The sequence below is a fragment of the Mustelus asterias genome, chromosome 1 (genome assembly GCF_964213995.1).
Source record: "Mustelus asterias chromosome 1, sMusAst1.hap1.1, whole genome shotgun sequence".
In the NCBI taxonomy this organism is placed as follows: Eukaryota; Metazoa; Chordata; class Chondrichthyes; order Carcharhiniformes; family Triakidae; genus Mustelus; species Mustelus asterias.
Window position 1 is genome coordinate 54,439,638 of NC_135801.1, and position 16,959 is coordinate 54,456,596.

A 16,959-nucleotide genomic window follows, 5' to 3' on the forward strand; every position below is an offset into this window, starting at 1 on the left:
ATTTCATGTTATGAAAGAACGCTGTTGTTTATGTGCATCAATGATAGAAATAACAGGCTTCAGTCTGCACCGAGGAGTTACAATCTAGTGTAGCAAATAGACTGAGTACATGTTGTCTGTCATCCAAATAGCAATGTTAGTGTACAGGCAGTTCTGAAATGCTTGTATGCTTTGCTCATTTGGACATATCCCAAGTCTCTCTGATAAATTGACCTTTCATCCTCTTCACAGTCAAATGCCAGCAGCGTTCTTGCAGCAGTTTTATGTGGGATGTCAGTTAAAATTATTTTGATGCAATATTAGGGCCTTAACTCTCCTCTCAAATGTTTAATTCCAGGGCAATTAGGGATGGGCAGCAAATGGTGGCTTTGCCAACGACACCCACATCCCATTATGATGATGATGATAAATGATGAAACCTCTGCTGATTGATCTATTTACTTGCAGGAAGAAAAGAAAAAGTATGACAAAGAAACTGAGAAATACTACAGCATATTGGAAAAACATGTCAATTTGTCAGCAAAGAAGAAAGAAACATTGCTGTTAGAGGTAAACATTTACTAAAGAAAGACATTTAACTTTACCATAGGAGTTTGGTTGATTTTGAAGTTTTAAATGTTGCTATTTGCTGAAGAAAATTTTTTTTGGGATATGGTTACCTACGCGTTTAACAAACTATTCTTTAGTTGTGCATCTGAGTTTCAGTTCGCATGACTATTGGCAGGTATTTTGAACAAAGTATAGAGCACTTCTGCATAATGTCATATTTCCAGAGCAGTAGAACAATGTCTTCAGTTATGGACATATAGGCTCGAGTTTTCACAGAGGCAAGGTGGCTCAGTGCCTGAGACAAGATAGTGCCAAGAGACCTGACTCCCAAAGTCCCACCCCGTACTTGGCACCCACTATTTTTGCCGCATGGTTCATGGAGACGGTGACAAATTTCAAGTATAGCTACCTTCACTCAGAAGCAATTTCCGTTACCAAGATTTCTAAAGCATGATTCGTGGAACATAAGACTTTGAGGAAAAGGTCTAGATCATCTTTAGAAAGGTGTGACACCCGTTTGGAGAGCTTTAAAATTTTCCACCAAACGCCACAGAACTTCTACAAATCCAATCCAGTGTCAGCATCGGGCTGTACAGTTCGTACTCACCTGACTATTGATTAACAATTCCAAGCAACAGCAACATTTGCGTCCACGTTCTGTTTCACAGTAGAAACTCCTTACCAATCATCCTTTTAAATCCCAACCAAGTTTTATGACCCATGCTGCACCCGCCTCCACATCTGTAATGTTTCTGGGGTTGGTGGACCTGAATCTAATCTGCACCTGTCCCCTCCACCCAGAGTAAAAATCCAGCAGCTCAGGGCAATTTCTCCCAATCGGATTTGGAGAGTCAGGACAATCCAGGACTTGATGGAATCGATGAAGCTTGGCTACTGTGGAAACTTGGAGGAATGGATGTTACATCTAAGCATGATCTATTTGAGAGCTGAACTAATGCAGGAATTGGCTATCTTCTGTGATATTAGCATTGTAAATCAAGAAACCACATTTTCATTGGATTTTCAAAATCCAGATGTGAGTTAGTTACATTTCAATTTTATTAAAAAGAAGTTCCCAGTACAACTGGCTTACCTGTTCTTTCCCTTATCAGCACTGGATGCCCTTTATTATTGCTCACCAGTATACTGGTTCCTTTGTTAAACTCTTGGAACACTTTTATAGAGAGTGTATGCATACACTATCACAACAATGTAAAGGTGCTCGACTGAACAAGGTTAATGTGGGATTGGAGAATAGCAGCACCCATGGTATGATGTATAGAGTCCCCTGGTAATAGGCTCACTCTGGAAGCCTACCTACATGGAGAAGCACCTCATTGCTTATCAGTAACCTGGGATCTGTAAATAGTTAAAGAATAACAACAAAGGGTTCGTGTTTAAATATACAAGTCTCAAGATCGCATCACTGGGACATCCAGAGAACTCATAGTACAACAGAGAGAAGCAATTTTAAAAAAATGTCTGAGGTAAAGTCTTGTACCTTTGCAGTTTCTGCTCTTTTTGAAACAAATCTTCCCTCTTTTCCCTTGGTGTTTGGGATTCTATCCATGGCTGCTGGTGACCCGGTGTATAACTAGGCAGCAAATGTTAATGAGCTTCTTGATAATGGAAAACATTGCAGGTGAAGCTACTCTGCACTCCAAATGGACAGTGACAGCAGGAGGCTGAAACTGTAAACTTACAGAGTGCATACAATGAATCTGAAAATAAAAAAGTTGCTTCCTGTGTATTAATAGAGTAAGATGCATGTGTTTGGCAATGCCAACTTTGTTTTAGAATTTTTTTTAAATTCCAAGAAAAGTTCTCTGTTTTAGTTCTGGAGAAGTGCAGAAGTAATTTATTTGGTAGAAATCTGCTCAATTTCAGTTTTATATATTGTATCTTTTGTGTTGTTAAAAGGGTAAATATCTAAATTGTTTACATTGAAGCCTCCAACTGCAGTCTTTCTGCTGGTTGTCCCAATGCATCATTGCAAAGCACAGATTACCTAAGAAAAGTAGTCGAAAAATTTATAAATGATTAAGAAGAATCAACAGTTTAGATATGATGCTTTGGTTAAAAACTTAGGACAGTTTTAAGGTATTTTATTAAATTTATTATGACTCCTGGCTTCACTTAATAACCACTCCACTTGTGTTAAGACTAAGTATAATTCTAGTTGGTTCAACTCAAAATATACAAACCAAGACTGTTGCTTCTCAAATTTCAAGCTAATGATACCTTGACCACTGCAAATCCACTGCTGACACCAATCTGTAAGATTATCGGTTCTGGAGTCACAGATGCCTCTAAGTGATTAAGAATTCATAAGTAATTTCAAGGTAGTTTATTAAGAATAGTTTAGGTGTAATGTATTAGGTAAATAGACATGAAAAGTACACAACCCATGACAGTTGAGAGTGGTTCACTGATCTCAGATAATGAACAGACATTTGGCAAAGTGTGTGTGTTGATCTCAGTAGCTTGCAAGGGCGGCACGATGGTACAGTGGTTACCACTACTGCCTCACAGTGCCAGGGACCCAGGTTTGATTCTGGGCTTGGGTGACTGTGGAGTTTGCACATTCTCCCCGTGTCTGTGTGCGTTTCCTCCAGGTGCTCCGGTTTTCTCCCATGATCTGAAGGTCTGCAGGTTTGGTGGATTGGTCATGCTAAATTACCCCTTAGTGTCCCAAGGTATGTAGGTTAGGTGGATTAGCCATTAGTTCCTGCTGTTCTCTTGAATGGGAACAGTTCCCCTCAGGATCTTAAATATTTCTTAGCCGTCATTTCTCCAAGGAAAACATTCCCAACCTCTATCCTCATAGCTATATTTTCTTATCCCTGGAATCATTCTCGTGAATCTGCTCTGTGTTCTCTTCAATGCCTTCACATCTTTCCTCAAGTATGGCGCCCAGAACTGGATGCAGTACTCCAGACGAAGCCTAACTAATGTCTTCTACAAGTTCAACATGCTCTTGTACTCAATTCCCTTATTAATCAAGCATAAGATACTACGTGCTTTATCGACTGCTCTCTCAACATGCTCTGCCACCTTTAATGACTTATGTACATATACACCAAGCCCCACTGTTTCTGCACCTCCTCTCGAGTTTCCCCCTTTACTTTATACTGCCTCTCCATATTCTTCCTGCCAAAATGAACCACCTCACACTTCTCTGCATTGAACTTTACCTTTTTAAAAGTTTATTTATTAATGTCACAAGTAGGCTTACCTTAACAATGCAATGAAGTTACTGTGAAAATCACCAAGTCACGACATTCCAGTGCCTGTTCAGGTACACTGAGGGAGAATTTAACCTGGCCAATGCAACTAATCAGCACATCTTTCAGACTGTGGGAGGAAACCCACGCAGACATGGGGAGAATGTATCCATGTGTGGGAGAGGAGAACTGAACTCAGCAGGGGGTCAGCCAACGGGCCAGGAAAATGAGCACATCAGCAGCACCATCCTCACTGTGGACTGGCTGTCTCTGCATGAAATAGACAGGATGTGGAGATGTCAGTGTTGGACTGGGGTAGACACAGTAAGAAGTTTAACAACACCAAGTTAAAGTGCAACAGGTCCTGTTGGACTTTTACCTGGTGTTAAACTTCTTACTGTGAAATAGACAGCGCAGCCAAAAGATGGATGTTTCACTAAAATCTACCAATAGGACACCGCTGAATGTCCTTGCTAAGAAACTGTAATAATGACATGATTAAGTGACCATTGTCTGAATGGACATTCCATTCATCTACCACTAAAGATTATGACATTACCAATGAGCCATGATTAAACGGCTGTTGTCTCGGGCCTACCTCTTTGTATCATATGTAGATAATTTACCAGTGTACATGACTAGGAACAATTATCTTTACTAGAAATTATAAGATATGCCCTATAAAAAAGCTGACTTGTACACAATAGAGCAGATTGAAGAAGGCTTAGGAATTCTTCACTCCTCTTCTTATAAATTGGAAGGCAATAAAGGATCCATCAATCGCGAACGCTGTGCCCGAATATCTTTTTAGCTTCGACATATGCCCGTTTGAAGCTCAATACTATTCTCATCACAATTCCAATCTTTGTATAATCTGCAAATTTTGAAATTATGCTCTGAACAGTCTAGGTCATTAATACATATCAGGAAGAGTAAGGGACCCACCACTGACCCCTGGGGAACTCCACGACAAAACTTCCTCCAATCCGAAAAACAACCATTTATCACAACTCTGTTTCCTATCACTCAGTCACTCTCTTATCCAAGTGTCTACTTTCCCTTTTATTCCATCAGCTAGAATGTTACTCAGAGTTTGTTTTGTGACACTGTATCAAATGCCTTTTGGAAATCCATAAGCATTGCCCTTATCAACCTTCTCTGTTGGCCCTCAAAACACTCCAGCAAGTTAGTTGAACATAATTTTCCCTTAATGAATCTATGCTGGCTTTCCTTAATTATCCTGTACTTGCCTATGTGACTATTAGTTTTGTCCTGAACTGTAATTTTCAGAAGTTTACCTACCACTGAAGTGAAACTGACTGGTCTATAGTTGCTGGCTTTATCTTTGCACCCCTTTTTGAACCATTTGCACTTCTCCTGTTTTCTGGCACCATCCGTGTGTCTAAGGAAGCCTGGAAGATTATCGCTATTGCCTCTACAATTTCCATTCTCCCTTCCTTCAGTAACCATGGATCCATCTCATCAGCTCCTGGTCCCTTTATCAATTTTAAGTAAAGATAGCCCTTCTGACATCTTCCCCTGCTCAATTATAAATTCTTCTCCTGTACCAGTTACCTCTCACCTGAGCCTGATAGTAGCATCCTTCATGTATTGGTTTATATTCATTAGACCATTTGGGAAATTCCCACTAACTCGATATTGTAACTTGACAGTCTGCAACAGGTGACGAGGGGTCTATGTGGTTTGCAAACTATTTGGATTGCCCCATGATTGCCTGCACCTAATTGTATTAATATCAGATGCCTTTATCTGTTTGGCTGAATGGTTGAAATTTCTTGGGCCTAATAGATTAGAGAAAGGTATTTGCACATTGGTTCTAACATGCTGCTCTGCATTGGTCAGTGCGGGAGTTTCTCGGTCTGTGATGTTTTAACTGGGTGAAGATGCACAAGAATCACCTTTCTAATCCTTTGTAAAAAGTTGCATGGTGTCAGCCCCCCGAAAACATCTCAGACTAACAAAACCAACATGCATCCAACCTTGAAATAGGGCCATCCAGTTTGCTAGTTAGCTGTAGATTAAGTGGCTGTAAATTATTTAGAATAGAGTAGTACAGGCAGAATACTGTCTCTTGCTGGTTACTAACTTGAATGTTTTTAAACAAATATACAAAAGCTTGGCAGAATGGTTTACTATAAAGGAAATAGGACACAGTTAAGATTCAAGTTGCCCAATTTTTCCTATCATTGGTTTCTTTTTCTTGGCATTCATGTGTTCCTTGAAATATATTACCAGTCCCCGAGGTCACTGGTTTCAAAGTTATTTCACTGTGCTTCAAATATAGCTATGAGAAAAAGACTAGTGTTGCTATGAGAAACCTTTTGAGTATTTGTCCTGAGGAGTTTGTTGATTTATCGGGCAAAGATCCAGTAAAGATAAGGGGTGAAAATGCAGTCACCGTGATATCTAAATGTGGACCAGTGCTTCCATTATTGCTGTTTTGCACAATTACCCTGCGAAAGGAGGTGATTTGGTTCATATCATCGCGCTTCATTATTCCTGTTTGAATTGGTAGACCAAAGACTTTCCTCCCTTTGACCAACTTTCCTATTTTTAGGTAAAATGGCACTGGGAGTGGGATTCTTTCTCTTAATACTTGTAAAACATTTGCCCTGGTGCACCTGGTTTTTGGATATTCTGCCATCACCTTTAGTTCTGCAGCCAGATTTAGGTTGAAGGGACAAGAAAACGTTTCACAGTACTGCATTTTCACATCCCTCAAGAGGTTAGTTGACTAAAACAATCCATATTAGTACAAATTGTACAAAGCTTGTTAGGGCACTAAGGCCAAAATAGCTTTTCTGTATTACAGAGTGTGCAAAATTGTATGTTTTTCCAGGAATCTGCCCTTCAAATCCTGATCTCTGTGCTTTGAAAATGGAAATAAAATTTTCTTGGAGAAATTTAACTGCATCTTGGCTCACAATATGATTGTTACTTAGGATATTGTTTGACGTCATTTTGCCTCACTATAATAAATTTTCCAGTTTTATAAATAGGCTCTAACAAACAGTTGATGAAAAATAAGTATATGAGCCCAAAATTGTAATCCTTTCTTTAGTACAGATGAAAGGACCAACACTGCAATTCTGAAATTGAGTTAAAATCAAAAGGAGTTTATTCAGAAGTATGTTCACTTATTAGTTAATTTATTATCGTATCCTGCCCACTTCAATAGAATCAACAGGTGATTCCTATGATATCATTTGTTATTTAAGCCAAAAATATTCAATCAACAGATGGTCAAAACAAAGCAAAAACAAAACTGGCATCAATTGGCACCTTTCCGTCTCAGATTCCACACTTAAAATATTTTTCAGACAATCCCTGTCACCAAAAAATTGAGATATGAAATGGGGCAGTTGAGTGGTTAGGGCGAGGTGGTAGATGGGGGCATTGGTGAAATAGGAGAGGGAATGGGGCAGGGTGGATGGTGTTGATAATGTTGTTACCCAGGAAGTAGTACTACGTTTAACCCTTCTAACTTTTCCTGGGCAACTACAGTATATTCTGGTAAGAGAGTCAGAACTATCCAAAGTGTCTGACTTTAAATTGGAGTAATCAGAAGGGTTCCAGGTGGAGGGTAATTGCGCAACCGAAGTTGAAACTTCCAGGGTAATTTCAATGCAGTCCTTGCCTGGGGGTTTTCAGAGGGGTCCCACACCAGACTTTCCGGGATATGACCCTCCAGGGAATGGAGGATCTGGCCATTGTTTCCAATTTTAGCCAAGTTTTAGTTTTAGCCTTAATTCTTTTTGTTGTTATAATGTAGTATTAATTATTTTTTAAAAAAACAGAATCTGCTGTTATTGTTTTGCTACTTATACGATCTCCAAAGGCCACAGACTTGATCTACCTGTTTTATTTTCCAACATCAGTCACCAAAGTTGTGACCTACTGATTTGGTGGTCTGCTAGCTTATAAATAATTTTAGTTTTCCTCATGGCTTGAATTTTAGTCCTCTTTTTGTTATGTTCCTCAAAAAAAAGTCCAAACTTTTATCTCTCATGAAATTGCTGTTTTAATCACTTTTAAGTAAAGAAGTAATTGCTCAATAATGAGGACATTTTATTTTGGTATTATAGTAAAATATTAATGGAGCGAATCATGACTACATAAAAGTGCTTAACAATTAACAACAGCCTAAATTAATGTAATTCCTTTAACATAGAAAAATGCCCCATGGCACTTCACAGAAATATAGGATAAAAAGTAGATTCAAATACAGCAGTAGAGATACAAAGGATGGTCAAAGTGGTGGATTATAAGGAGGGCCTTAAAGAAGGAGAGAAGAGGGATCTCGGGGGAAGTTCCAGAGTTTGGGACCAAGGCAATCAAAAGCACAACTGTCAGTGCTGGGGTACCTATGAAAAATACAGTACAGACAGATTAAAATTTTAAATTTGTTCTGTTTCAAAGAACTGTGATTAATTTGGAGGTTCCTTTGTTTCGTTCTTTGAAGAATGCTTTAGTTTAAACAATGAGCTCTGATGACATCATAGGAAAGTGCAAATTGGAATAGTTCCTGAGTTAAAATCAAAAGGAGTTTATTCAGAGGTATGTTCAGTTATTATTTGTTAATTTGTTATCGTATCCTGCCCACTTCAATAGAATCAACAGATGATTCCTATGATACCATTTATTTAAACCAAAAACATTCAATTAACAAATGGTCAAAACAAAGCAAAAATAAAATTGGCATCAATTGGCACCTTTCCTTCTCAGATTCCACACTTAAAATATTTTTCAGACAACCCCTGTCACCAAAAAATTGAGATTGCATTTACTGACTGATAATACTGTCTGGTCTATAAGATAAGTTTAGCGAGAATATTATTAGCGGGAATTTTGCTATAAAAATGGCTGCAAATGTGTTTCATTGTAACCCTTGTATAATTTTTGTGACCACGTCATTAATGTTTTAACTGGATAACTCTTAAACCAAAGCAACATTGAATTTACTTATTTAACTCATTTCATATATTTTCTAAAGCTGCTAACTATTCAAATTGATTTTTGTAAATTTGTTAAAAGCATAACAATGGAGTTTAATCCGGATAAATGCGAAGTGATGCATTTTGGAAGAAATAATGTAGGGAGGAGTTATACAATAAATGGCAGAGTCATCAGGAGTATAGAAACACAGAGGGACCTAGGTGTGCAAGTCCACAAATCCTTGAAGGTGGCAACACAGGTGGAGAAGGTGGTGAAGAAGGCATATGGTATGCTTGCCTTTATAGGACGGGGTATAGAGTATAAAAGCTGTATAGAACGCTGGTTAGGCCACATTTGGAGTACTGCGTCCAGTTCTGGTCGCCGCACTACCAGAAGTACGTGGAGGCATTGGAGAGAGTGCAGAGAAGGTTTACCAGGATGTTGCCTGGTATGGAGGGTCTTAGCTATGAGGAGAGATTGGGTAGACTGGGGTTGTTCTCCTTGGAAAGACGGAGAATGAGGGGAGATCTAATAGAGGTATACAAGATTATGAAGGGTATAGATAGGGTGAACAGTGGGAAGCTTTTTCCCAGGTCGGAGGTGACGATCACGAGGGGTCACGGGCTCAAGCTGAGAGGGGCGAAGTATAACTCAGACATCAGAGGGACGTTTTTTACACAGAGGGTGGTGGGGGCCTGGAATGCACTGCCAAGTAGGGTGGTGGAGGCAGGCACGCTGACATCGTTTAAGACTTACCTGGATAGTCACATGAGCAGCCTGGGAATGGAGGGATACAAACGATTGGTCTAGTTGGACCAAGGAGCGGCACAGGCTTGGAGGGCCGAAGGGCCTGTTTCCTGTGCTGTACTGTTCTTTGTTCTTTATTCTTTATTCTTTGAATCTGATGAATGGCAGATGGAGTTTAATTTAGATAAATGCGAGGTGATGCATTTTGGTAGATTGAACCAGGGCAGGACATACTCAGTTAATACTAGGGCGTTGGGGAGAGTTACAGAACAAAGAGATCTAGGGGTACAGGTTCATAGCTCCTTGAAAGTGGAGTCACAGGTGGACAGGGTGGTGAAGAAGGCATTCAACATACTTAGTTTTGTTGGTCAGAGCATTGAATACAGGAGTTGGGACGTCTTGTTGAAGTTGCTAAGGCCACACTTGGAATACTGTGTACAGTTCTGGTCACCCTATTATAGAAAGGATATTATTAAACTAAAAAGAGTGCAGAAGAGATTTACTAGGATGCTACCGGGACTTGATGGTTTGAATTATAAGGAGAGGCTGGATAGACTGACTTTTTTCTCTGAAGCGTAGAAGGCTGAGGGGTGATCTTATAGAGGTCTATAAAATAATGAGGGGCACAGATCAGCTAGATAGTCAATATCTTTTCCAAAAGGTAGAGGAGTCTAAAACCAGAGGGCATAGGTTTAAGGTGAGAGGGGAGAGATACAAAAGGGTCCAGAGGGGCAATTTTTTCAGAGGGTGGTGAGTGTCTGGAACAAGCTGCCAGAGGTAGTAGTAGAGGCGGGTACAATTTTGTCTTTTAAAAAGCGTTTAGACAGATACATGGATAAGATGGGTATAGAGGGATATGGGCCAAATGTGGGCAATTGGGACTTGGGGGTTTTAAACAAAAAAGGGTGCATTGACAAGTTGGGCCGAAGGGCTGTTTCCATGCTGTAAACCTCTATGACTCTGTAATATAGATATACAGCAGGGAAACAGGCCACTCAGCCCCACCAGTCCCTACTAACATTTATGCTCCATTTGAGACTCTTCCCATTCTCCTTCATCTAACTCTATCAGAATAACCATCTATTCTCTTCCTTGTATGTCTATATATCCTTCCCTTAAATGTATGTACACTTTTCACTTCAACTGTTGGTAGTGAATTCCCCATTCTCACTGCTCTGGGTAAATTTCTTTTGAATTCCTCAGTGACTGTCTTACATTTGGCCTCAAGTTTTGCTCTTCTCTGCAAGTAGAAACATTGTCTCTGTGTCGACTATATCAAAGCTTTCCATAACTTGAAAGTCTCCATCAGCTCAGCTGATGAGGGAAAAGAGACTCAGCCTGTTTATCCCTTCTTGATGGGTATAACCTCAGATTTCTGATATCAACCTTGTTGGTCTTTTTTGCACCCTCTCCAGTAGCTTTACCATTAGTTAGAAACAGTTTGAGTTAGAGAAAATGAAGGACTAGACTCCAACAATAACAAGAACTTGTATAGCACCTTTATGTAATAAAGCATTTCAAATTCCTTCACATAAGTGTTATAAAACAGAACATGACTTTGAGCCACCAAGGGAGCTATTGGGTCAGATGACCGAAAGCTTAGTCAGAGGCCTTTTCCTTCTCCTCCAGCTCTGCTGCTGCTTCTTCTACTCAGCCTCTTGGATGACTTGCTTCAGCTCTGATTCAATGAGTCCTGAGATGGATGATAAGTCCAGTGCATGATCTGCACGCTCTGCCATGTGCTTGTTGAGATGAGTGGCTGAGTTGTTTAGAAGTTTGTGTGCTCCTTCCAACACCTCCACTTCACCATTGCATGTTGTTGACCAAGTCACTCAAAGTGTTTAGAGCCTTCTCCGTTTTGTTTGGTCACAATGATCTCCCATGAGTTGACTGATATGATTGACCTCTTCAGGGATGCTTTGAGAAACATCCCCAAAGCATTTCCGCTGTCCTCCTGGGAGTCTTGTTAGGAACCTCACTGATGTTATCTGCGAGGGTGTCGCAGGACCCCGAAGGATAACTTGAAACACTGGTTCTTATTGGTGTATATTTGTTTGGAATAATGTGCGGAACAATGTACAACCAAGTGAGGAACCAGTCCAAGCATTGTGTCAACAATTAATTTAAAATATTTATTCGAGGAAAAGAAAAACACACGACAGGAAAGCCTAAAATACACTATGACACTTAAGTATATTAATAGTTAAATGCACCCCTTTATCTGAAATTACCTCTTGATCCCAAAATATACCCACATTACCTGGACTCCCTAAGACACCCCTTTTCCCAAACAACATCCACTTTTGTAACTCTAAGTCAAATCCAGCTCATAGTTACCACACAGTATAACTTAGATGACCAGGCCTGGGAAAACGTATTTTGCTGGTTCAGCTAATGGGACGAAACTGTTTTAGAGGAGAATCTCTGCAATCTGTCGTAACTCTTAAGTGTTAGATGGAACAGGTTTCCATGGCTCTGATCATAGATGGAACTGGCCTCTCTGAAGCTTTTGGCCTGTCTGGCTATTGGGTGTAAAACTAGCATCTTCCCCAAAGAGGGTGCGAGCAGTTATACCGTTCAGCTGCTTTGAAACCCCATCCTGTGGATTCGGCTGTCTTTCTCTCAAATTCCTTTCCATGAGAAGTATAGCTCCATTGATCTCTGGTAAATAATGTTTTTGATGTGGCAATTCACACCTCAGTTTCTCTAGATGCCTACTAATCTTGTTACTGGGCAAATCGCATCTCAGTATTCCTTTAGACACCTGCTAATATTGTTACTTGTTTGTTATTTTGTTTTCATCTCAAGTTCACTGTTAACCTTGTTAACTGCCAAATTCCTAACAGTCTCCTGCCAGTTCCGAGCAGGACAGTTGCTTTGGGAATCTAGTGTCAGGCATATGAATGACAGGGGCAGCATGGTAACACAGTGGTTAGCACTGCTGCCTCACAGCGCCAGGGACCCAGATTCAATTCCCAGCTTGGATCACTGTCTGTGCAGAGTCTGCACCTTCTCCCCGTGTCTGCATCTGTTTCCTCCGCGTGCTCCGGTTTCCTCCCACAGTCCAAAAGACAAGTTGGTTAGTTGCGTTGGCCATGCTAAATTCTCCTGCAGTGTACCCGAACAGGTGCTGGAATGTCGCGACTAGGGGATTTTCACAGTAATTTCATTGCAGTGTAAATGTAAGCCTATTTGTGACACTAACAAATAAACTTTAAAAAAAGGTCCCACCCAACAGAGCTGATTACCACCTCGACGCTGAGCATGTCGGCTTGGGAGAGGGTGCTGCTGTTTGGACTGGTTTTCCCACCACTAGATTTGGAGGATCTTGTGAAGGCACTGCTGGTCATACCTTTCCAGTGCTTTGAGGTTCCAGCTGTCGGTCATCTGAGTTTCTGATGCATAGAGGAAGGCGGGGACCACTACTGCCCAGTGAACCATGACCTTAGTTGAGATCCTGGTCCTCAAATATTCTTTTCCTTAGTCTGCTGAAGGCTGAGCCGGCACTTTGGAGGTGATGATAAATTTCATCACCTATGTTTGCTTTTATCAAGGGGAGGCTCCCAAGTTACAGGAAATGGTCCACAATTTCCAAAATCTCACACTTGATTTTAATTGACAGGGGGAGGTATTTTGCTGTGGGAGCTGGTATAGGTTTTAAGGAGTGATTTAAATGAGGAAAGTGAGATCGACAGGCAGAGCAATGCAGGGAAGACAGGGAACTTAGGGCCTACGCAACTGAGGAACTATCACCAACGATGGAGTGATTAAATTCAGGGATGCTCAAGAAACCAGAATTAAAGGAGTGCAGATATCATGAGGGTTATGGAATTGGAGGAGATTACAGAGATGGGTAGAAAGGTAAGACCATGTAGGCATTTGAAAACAAGGATGAGAATTTGAAAATCAGGACATTGCTTGACCAGGAGCCAATGTGGGCCAGTAAGCCCAGGGATGATAGGTGAATGGGAAGTCACAGGTAGCATTTTGGATGACAAGTTTGTGGAGGGTAGAAGCGGGAGACCAGCCAGGAGTGCATTGCAATAGTCTAGAGATAATAAAGGCATGAATGAGGGTTTCAGCAGCAGCTGAGCTACGATGCGATAAAGGTGGGCAATGTTATGGAGGTAGCAATAGGTCTTAGTGCTGGGCGAATAGAACGTCAGAAGTTCATCTCAGGGTCAAATGTAACACCAAGTTAGTCTCCAACAGTTGCCAAGGAGAGGGATGGAGTTTGGAGTGGGGACTAAAAACAATGGTTTGAGTCTTCCCAAGATTCACCTAATATTGGATGTCCGAAAAGCAGTTTATAATTTTGCTACAGTGAAGGAGTCAAGAAAGATTTAATAAACTACACATGAGAGTTGCATTCATGCCTTGCAGTGAGGATAACCTGTCAAACCATCAATTGTTGATCAAAATCTTTTAAATAAAGAAATAACTGCATTGACCATATGTATATTCATGTAAAAGGCAATCTTAGTAAAAGTTGACTCCATGACTTTTGACCTAAAAAAGTTTTAATTTTTTTTTCTATACCTTGGTAAAAGTTGACCCTAGTTTTTCACTGGTCAAACCATATTATGATTATTAATTATTATTGTGATTAATCAATTTAACGTCACACACAGGAAGCCAAGTGGGCTGCACTGGCTTTTTCCTATGTTCTTAATTGTTCCTGAATTACTGAATAAGTGTTTATAAGTTTTAACTCAAAGCCTATTAATACCACACAAATCTTGGAAGTACAGCCTGAAGCATTTCTGTTTTAAAACAAGTATTTGTGTAATTAAAAACTAATTTACCTTTTCCATAACATTTCAAAGTACCTTTGTGTCTTTTAGGCAGATAATCAACTAGATCAGATTCGGCAACACTACTACGAATTATCACTAGAGTATGTCTGTAAGGTGCAAGAAATTCAAGAGCGCAAGAAGTTTGAGTTTGTGGAGCCTGTAAGTAAAGTAATCATATTTAGAGAAAAACATCAATTATTTTTCTACTTTTTTAACCCATGAAATAATTGTCCACTTATAAGCATTTGCAATGAAATTGATACCTTTTCCTGTTCCTTAAAACTGTTGATATGAATCACCTTCATTTGGAAATTCTTTTGATCCTATTTCCAATTTCCGATCTAAACTTGGATTGTATTTTACTGAATTGAATGATGTTTAATTGCAGTTAATGACGTAATTGTGAGGGGGATGAGCCTTACACACTTACTGCCTCATTGACCTGCCTTTATTGAAGGCTGATTGAAACCAGTTGTCAGGCTGGATTTTGCCCTACACTGGGAACCAGCTGGTAATGTGATTTAAATCTCAAACTTGAGATTGTTCTGACTGTCTTGTATCAATAGTTACCCACAGAGCATTAGAAGTAAAACCATTTCCAGCTTCTGGTTAACTATAACACTGACCCACCACACCTCTGTCACACTGCCCTCCCTTGACCTTCACTCACTGGCCCCTACCCCCCTTTCCCCAGCCACCCCCAACCCCCAAATCTCTTATCCACTTACTGACACTTCTCCCTGGCTTGTCAAAGTGGTTGGATCTTCAAACTTACCTGGATTATGGCAGCTAGTGCTATAACAAAGTGGTCCACTTACCTTTGCCTCTCCTGGACGCGACTGTAGACCACGGGAACTGCATGCGACAGCATACCCCCAGTGTGGAAGAACCTTTGGATCCAGAATTGGGCCCCTCAGTCATCTGAAGAGTCACCAAGCCCGACGGATGTCATCTTCAGTTTCGGGGAACGCTGATGACCATTGTTTATTCCACAAGGCAGAGGCCCATGTCAAAGATTGGAGGTGTAGTGGACAGTGAGGAATGTTTTCAAAGCTTGCAGAGGGATTTGGACCAACTAGAAAAATGGGCTGAAAAATGGCAAATGGAATTTAACGCAGACAAGTGTGAGATATTGCACATTGGAAGGACAAACCAAAGTAGAACGTACAGGGTAAATGGTAGGACTCTGAAGAGTGCAGTTGAACAGAGGGATCTGGGAATACAGGTACAGAATTCCCTAAAAGTGACGTCACAGGTGGATAGGGTCGTAAAGAGTGCCTTTGGTACATTGGCCGTTATAAATCGGAGTATCGAGTATAAAAGTTGGAGTGTTATGGTAAGGTTATATAAGGCATTGGTGAGGCCGAGTTTGGAGTATTGTGTACAGTTTTGGTCACCTAGTTACAGGAAGGATGTAAATAAGGTTGAAAGAGTGGAGAGAAGGTTCACAAGGATGTTGCCGGGACTTGAGAAGCTGAGTTACAGAGAGAGATTGAATAGGTTGGGACTTTATTCCCTGGAGCGTAGAAGATTGAGGGGAGATTTGATAGAGGTGTATAAGATTTTGATGGGTATAGATAGAGTGAATGCAAGCAGGCTTTTTCCGCTGAGGCTAGGGGAGAAAAAAAACAGAGGGCATGGGATAAGGGTGAAAGGAGAAAAGTTTAAAGGGAATATTAGGGGGGGGGCTTCTTCACACAGAGAGTGGTGGGAGTGTGGAATGAGCTGCCGGATAAAGTGGTAAATGCGGGGTCACTTTTAACATTTAAGAAAAACTTGGACGGGTTCATGGATGAGAGGGGTGTGGAGGGATATGGTCCAAGTGCAGGTCAGTGGGACTAGGCAAAAAATGGTTCGGCACAGACAAGAAGGGCCAAAAGGCCTGTTTCTGAGCTGTAATTTTCTATGGTTCTATGGATGTTGAAGGAGAGCATAAAAGAGGGATTCGAAGCATGTGAGGCGACTAGGACCTTAAGCTATATTGGCAGAATTTTACAGTAGCCCCAGGGTGGGTTCTGAGGACAGGCAGTGGTAGGGGTGTGGGTGTAAAATTGAATGGTGAATTTACTGCATGGGAACACACCCATCAAAATCCAGGCCCAGTTTCACACTCGGGCAGACAGGGCCTCTAGCCCTTCAAGTTGCCATTGATGGCTTATCCCGCACAGCCCCAATATTTAGACTGGCGGGCAGGGTGGCAAAATGACACTCTTACTTTTGTCCATCTTGGGTGGGAAGGGGGAAAAGTGCCTCACTCTGAAGGCTCCCTCAATTTGGGCACCCTCCCCACTGGCGCAACCCTGATGATTGCCCCCTCGCAATCCCCCTTAGTCCCATACCCTGCCCCTCCCCCCAGGATTTAGTCCAAGGCACAGTGCTGCAGTACCGCTTCTGGCCACTGCAACATTGTGCCTGGCTGGGTTGAAGAGCTGTCGACCAATCAAACCTCTTTCCAACAGCGGACGGGCATCCCATCCACTGTCAATCAACACTCAAGTGAGCGTTAAATGGCAGGGGGAGTTCAAGAGTTGGCAGCTGTGCATTTGGCACATTAGCACCGATCTCTCGCGATTCTCAAAACTCTACCCTATATTTTTTATATCATGTATGTACATATGTTCATTACTATTTCTAAAATCTGTGAACTGAACAGAGATATTTAAAATGGTTGAAACTGTGTATCTGTA

General features: G+C 41.0%; 1 protein-coding gene across 3 annotated transcripts in view; it reads left to right on the forward strand.

Annotated features, from left to right (window-relative positions):
• arhgap10 (Rho GTPase activating protein 10) overlaps positions 1-16,959 on the forward strand; it is a 199,598-nt gene that overhangs the window by 100,508 nt on the left and 82,131 nt on the right. For all 3 annotated transcript variants that reach the window (XR_013497750.1, XM_078212380.1, XM_078212393.1), the window contains exons 5-6: positions 448-549; positions 14,321-14,431. Coding sequence is in view for 2 of the 3 variants with exons in the window: in XM_078212380.1 (XP_078068506.1) it covers positions 448-549; positions 14,321-14,431 (213 nt within the window). In the remaining variant the exon portion in view is untranslated. The remainder of the gene's footprint in view (positions 1-447; positions 550-14,320; positions 14,432-16,959) is intronic.